The sequence below is a fragment of the Galeopterus variegatus genome, unplaced genomic scaffold, assembly GCF_000696425.1.
Source record: "Galeopterus variegatus unplaced genomic scaffold, G_variegatus-3.0.2 Scaffold6238, whole genome shotgun sequence".
Classification (NCBI taxonomy): domain Eukaryota; kingdom Metazoa; phylum Chordata; class Mammalia; order Dermoptera; family Cynocephalidae; genus Galeopterus; species Galeopterus variegatus.
The window spans coordinates 17512-23479 of record NW_007732349.1 but is presented as its reverse complement, the minus strand read 5'-3'; the positions used below and the strand labels follow the sequence as shown (position 1 = coordinate 23479).

Sequence of the window (5968 nt, the reverse complement as noted above, 5' to 3'; positions counted from 1 at the left end):
ATTTTTCTTTAATGTCCAATTATTACTTCCAAAATCTTTCAATCACTTTATTTGAAATAGTATTTTATTTATTTTGGAAATCATAATATATGCTCCAAATACAGAAGATTGCACAGTAAAAAGTCTCCCTACCATTCAGTCCTCCTTCCCAGAGGACCCCACTAATTATCAATTTCTTGTCTATCATGTCAGAGTTAGTTTACACATATGCAAACATAGATGAATGTATATTCTTTTTTGAAACACAAATAATAGTATTTTATACATACTGTTTTGCATCTTGCTCTTATCACCTAATATCCATCTTTGGAATCTTTCCATATCAGAACACATAGCTGCCTCATCCTTTCTGCTATGTCTCACTTTTAAAATGAGGACAAATGATGCATATGTCAACTATCCTGACTTGATCATCAAACGCTGTACACAAATACTGACAGCCAATTTCTGCACCCCACAGGTATATATGATCAATTATGTTCCAATAAAAAAATTAAGTATAAAAAATGCAGACACAAATGATTTCCTAAACATTTAGCTCTCTTGTCAATGATTTCCTTTCTCTCATTAAAAACCAAAGCAAAAATGGAACCTCAGTGGCCAAAATCTGCACACTTGAGAAGTGTACCTTTTCTTCTTGTATTTTTTCCNAACCTCAGTGGCCAAAATCTGCACACTTGAGAAGTGTACCTTTTCTTCTTGTATTTTTTCCTCAATCCTTTTTGAGGCCACTTCATGGGCCCTGAAGAGTGCAATGGTGCTGGTTTCATCCGGGTCCAAGATGTTCCCGTTGTCATCACGCACTACCAGATCTAACCCAAGCATCCTAGGGAGAAAGGAGTGGTCAGCAGGTTCTTTCCACCAGGGCAGACTCTTCCCTGGTGAGCCCTCATCAAAGAACCCAGAGGATTCAGGTAGAAAGGCCGGGTGCTGGACAAGTCGAGTTAAGAACGGTTTCTTCCAATTTCTGCCTCCCTTCCATGTAACAACAATGACAGAACACTCATGAGGTAACGTTAGCCAAACTCATATAAGAATATGCAAAGTAATTCGGTCCATACAATATCAATGGGAAAGGCAAAATAGGCACTGATCCTGACCAAATTTCTCTGGCCAATGCTTCTTTCCCCTAGTCTTCTGTTATTTGGCACAGGGACTATGAAATACCAATGCAGAATTATTTAAGAGCTTGCCCTGATTTCCTTACTTAATTCAAGACTGCCTTAAAGGAGACCAAGGAAGCAAGTTCTGGCTTGTTGCTATCTCATAACCCGTCCTAGAACAGGGGCTCTGGTGTTGTTAGACCAGGATTTGAATCTTGGTTTTAATGCTTGCCACCACTGTGACCTTGGGTAATTTATTTAATTTTTCAAAGCCTTGGTTTCCTCATCTGGAAATATTTCATGGCTGTTATGAGAGTTTAATGAGGTAATGCATGAAAAGCACCTAGTGCAATATCTAGCAGATAGCAAGCTTTCAATAAACATTAGTTCTTATTGCAAAAACTGGTACAAGGAAACACTGGCTTTAAGTTGTAGCTCTAAGTGCTGCATGGCACCATCCCTCCCCTCCAAAGGCTTTTGTGTCCAATGTGCACACAGAAATAGAAAAATTTTTACTTAGTTCCAAGAAATTGGAGACTGTGGTGGAAATGGGATACTGCTATCTGAATGCCCAGTGTGCATTCCAGGTACCAGCAGTTTGGGCGTGGGGATGTCTAAAAAGCAAGAACGCTCAGGGCCAACACTGAAATGTGCCAAGTCTTTGGGAAGAAAGCAGAAATGCCTACTTCCCCTTGTCCCTGTTTCATAGCATCTCCATCAACTGATTCGATCTGGCAGGTTCCTTTCCATGGCAGCCAGACCCACAGGCCACCCAGAATCATGAACGACAGCCCTGCTAGTTGCTCAGAGACTAGATCACAGATGCACTGAGGGAGCAGCTCCATTTCCTCAGCTGCTTCCAAGGGCTGGAATGGGAAAGCAAGCATGATCTGCCTTGTGGGACCTTAACACCCTGTGCCAGAGATCAGGGAACCTCCAGGCCAACGCCACTGTGGCCAGACCCCAAAATCCAGAGGCAGCACATGTGCAATGGGAACTGCCTCATCCCACCTTAGCTGGCTTTTTAAAAAGTCCTGGGACATCACACGACTGGCAGTGCAACAACTGTGGTCATGGTCTTCTGCATGGCAAAGTATTGGGGGAGGAGACTGTTAATTCTATTTTTTTTTTTTCTTTTTGTGACCGGTAAGGGGCTCGTAACCCTTGGCTTGGTGTCGCCTGCACCCCACTCAGCCAGTGTCATGGTCTTCTGCATGGCAAAGTATTGGGGGAGGAGACTGTTAATTCTATTTTTTTTTTTTTCTTTTTGTGACCGGTAAGGGGCTCGTAACCCTTGGCTTGGTGTCGCCTGCACCGCACTCAGCCAGTACCCACTCAGCCAGTGAGTGCATCAGCCATCCCTATATAGGATCCGAACCCGTGGCCTCGGAGCACCCAGCGCCGCTGCGCGCCCAGCGCCGCACTCTCCCGAGTGAGCCATGGGGTCAGCCCAGACTGTTAATTCTTAACCCTAAGAAGCGAGCATTAGACTTGGAGTCAGGTCTTTGGTTCAAATTTAAGCTTCCTCATTTGTTATCTACATGACTTTGAAGTAAATCACTTATGCTCACTTGGTTTGTTTCTTTACCCATAAAATGGAACAGTACCAGTTCTCTCGAGGGTTTTCCTCAAGCAATGTGAAGCCTACATAGGAGGCTTAAGTACTAGCTGAACTGGAATCTGTATGTGATATTTACTGCAGCTATTTCTGAATATAGTCGTCAAGAGTGTATGATATTTAAACAAGCAGGACAATGAGCTATGTTTTAATAGGTCTCTGAGGGATAGCCAAGAGTCTTGAGGCTGGGGAAGTAGAGTGCAGGAAGAGAAAAGAAATCACATACGCACAAGTTGAAGAAATTTGGAAACTGAAACTAAATGCCAAAAGAATCACCAACAAAAACTAACTGAGGAACCACCTCAGTCTTTTAAGAACAGCTGGTTAGGAGGCATGAATCCCCAACCACCATAAGTTTGGATGAACGGACTGAATTTGTTATTTTCCAAAAGGCAGTAGTATCTGGAACCTACATACCTGCCTGGGCTAATCAGAAGGTTAATGAAGTGATTAATTCTTTAGGGTTATTGTAGACATCATCAACAGGCTATGAGCGTGTTTTACTATCCTGGCAAATCTGGTTTTCATACATAGTAAACAATGGTCTTGTTTAGGGAAAGATGGAAAGAAAGAAAGAGAACAGGTCTGAAATTGATTTAATATCTATGGCGAGAATAAAAATAGATATGGTCCCAGGTATGTGAAAGGGTCATTTTCAGGTGCTTCGTCGCTCTCAGTTTTTTGGCAGTGGAGCGGCTTGAATCCCAGCCCTGTCTTCCCTGTTCATCCGTCATCTCCAAGAGAACAGAGATCTAGCACAAGCTCTGGCCCAGGAAGGGTACTGCGAAATTTTTTCAACAAAATTAAATGTTCTAAGACAAAAAGAGAGCATTCTGGATTATTCGTTGGCAATTTCAAGATCGTAAGTTTGCTGTGAACTGTCCTGTCAGTGTCCTGAGCATCAGCCTGCCCACCGTTTTCCAAGTTTTCAGTGATAAGTCATCCCTGGTTTACCTGTTGCCATGATCAATTTTGGCCGTGACCTTCTTCTTGAGCTCTGCCAGTTCGTCCTTGGGGAGTGTCCCAGACAGGATCTGGGACCGCCACTCGATCAGGCTGTATGTCATCTGCTGCAGCTGGCGGAAGAGGGTGAGCTTGTTGTTCTAAGATGGTAAAATGAGGTAGAGGAAAGGACAAGAAAAAAAAAGGTGTGATGGAGGATGGAGGATGGGAACATCTCTTGACTACTCCTCATAAGGTGTTATTTAATCAGTTAACTGTGTCACACAGTAAGCTGCACGCTTTGAGGGATTTTTAAGATAAAATACAATAGGGATGGCTTTGTCCCAAGCCACTCCCACCCCCTCCCCTATTGCAACTTCAGAAAAGGACAAACAATTGTAGGATAGATAGCTGGTCCTAAACCATAAATATATCAGATCATCTGTGCACCCTAAAATTCCAACCATGTCCCTCCTCTGTTTAAAACCCTCCAGGGATCGCCACTGTTCTCCAGAGGTAGAAGATCAGAATGTAAGTTCCTTCATATCACATCCCGTGCTGCATCTCACACCAATCTCCACCTCAAAAATCTACGCTCCCTCCACGCAAAGCTATGTCCACTTCTCCGGAGTGCTCCAGACCTCCTCATGTTATTCCCTCTGCCTGGAACCACATTCCTCCTCTTCCTCTGAACCTACCCCCAACGCCACCCACTCCTCACACTACATCCTCCACCAACTGGCTCACTCTGACTTCTTCTGTCTCTGCTTAGAGGTCTCTTCCTTGAAACCCCAACTCTGGGTTCGCTGTCCCCCCTCCCACAGCACTTGGAATCTACTTCACCACAGCACTCAGGACCCTGGGTGATGCTGAATGCCACCCCCCACCACCTTAGGTGGTAAACTGCACAGGACGAGGAGTTTGCTTGTTTTTGCATCCCTGGAAGCTGGTACAGAGTAGATGCTCTATAAAATGTACCGAATGAGTGAATTATGAATGGAGAAATGAATGCCATTTCAGAGATTAGGGATATTGGAAAATAAAATTTTAAACATTATTTTAAAATCTCTGTTTCCTATAAAATTGTTAGACCATTCAGACATTAAACTGTTATTCAGGGCTTCACTAGTAAACTTACTGTAACTGAACTAAATTAACTTGTAAGCAACTAATCATTTGTGCTTCAGAAAATAAAATTTTAAACATTATTTTAAAATCTCTGTTTCCTATAAAATTGTTAGACCATTCGGACATTAAACTGTTATTCAGGGCTTCACTAGTAAACTTACTGTAACTGAACTAAATTAACTTGTAAGCAACTAATCATTTGTGCGTCTGTCACTTTCAGAGTCAAAAATATTTCATGTCTGAGCCATCACAACCTCAGTTGTATCTAAATGACTGACTGTTCCATTATATTAAAAAAAAAAGGTCAGTGAGCATCTGCTATGCTCTAGAAGTAAAGTGCCTACCTACGAGGATCTGACATACAGCAATAAATAAGTAAACTTATATTATATTGTACTATACTATATTAAAGTACACACATACAAGGCAATTTCAGATTATGGAAACTGTAAGAAAGAAAATAAATAGGGCAATATAATACTGTGTACAAGGGGGAAGGAGGTCGCTTTAGTAGAGTGGTCAGGAAAACCGGTTTTGTGTATCACTCTTGAGATATGTTAAGAGAAATAAAAATCTGTTCAATTCCATCCATACTGTATATATCATGAGACCACTTCCTTCTTATTTATAGGTGAAAGTCATGATAAGTTATATAACCATATACTTCTGGAATCACAGGAAAACATTCTTATTATCAGCCATAAAAATAAAGCTCACACATGCACACACAGACACTGATGACCGTATAGCATGTTCTCTAGTGATGTTCCTCTACAACATTCCCAGGGACATGGATTCCTGGGCAACGTATTGACTAGAAACAGGACTGAAAACACCCAACATGCTTCTGAACCAAGAGTACACTGAGGAAGAGCCCTCAGCCTAGAAGGGGCAGTGGGAGATACCAATGAGATTAGCAGAATGGGATTAACCCTAACAGAAGTTCAAAGTTCTGTGAGAACACAAAGGACAGAAATGGTGAACCTGTTTGTGATGGTGATATTCTCTGCTAACACTGTGGGTCTTAAAAATACAGAAAGCAAAGCCTGTTTAAAATGTTGAAACTACCTACATTTTTGTGCATTTTCCAAATTACCTCTTTCATCAGCTAGTCCTTACAAAGCATAAAAATGAGGGTTTTAAAGGTTCTATTTTTAACAGGGAAAGGTAAAAACCT

At 41.9% G+C, this 5968-nt stretch overlaps 1 protein-coding gene across 1 annotated transcript in view; it reads right to left on the bottom strand.

Annotated features, from left to right (window-relative positions):
* Nucleotides 1-5968, bottom strand: part of LOC103606041 (dedicator of cytokinesis protein 5) — a gene marked incomplete at its 3' end in the record, with an annotated part of 132284 nt that overhangs the window by 110681 nt on the left and 15635 nt on the right. The window contains exons 4-5 of the mRNA XM_008590639.1: nt 3676-3824; nt 691-826 (exon numbers count right to left, since the gene is read on the bottom strand). Coding sequence (XP_008588861.1) covers nt 691-826; nt 3676-3788 — 249 coding nt within the window. The remainder of the gene's footprint in view (nt 1-690; nt 827-3675; nt 3825-5968) is intronic.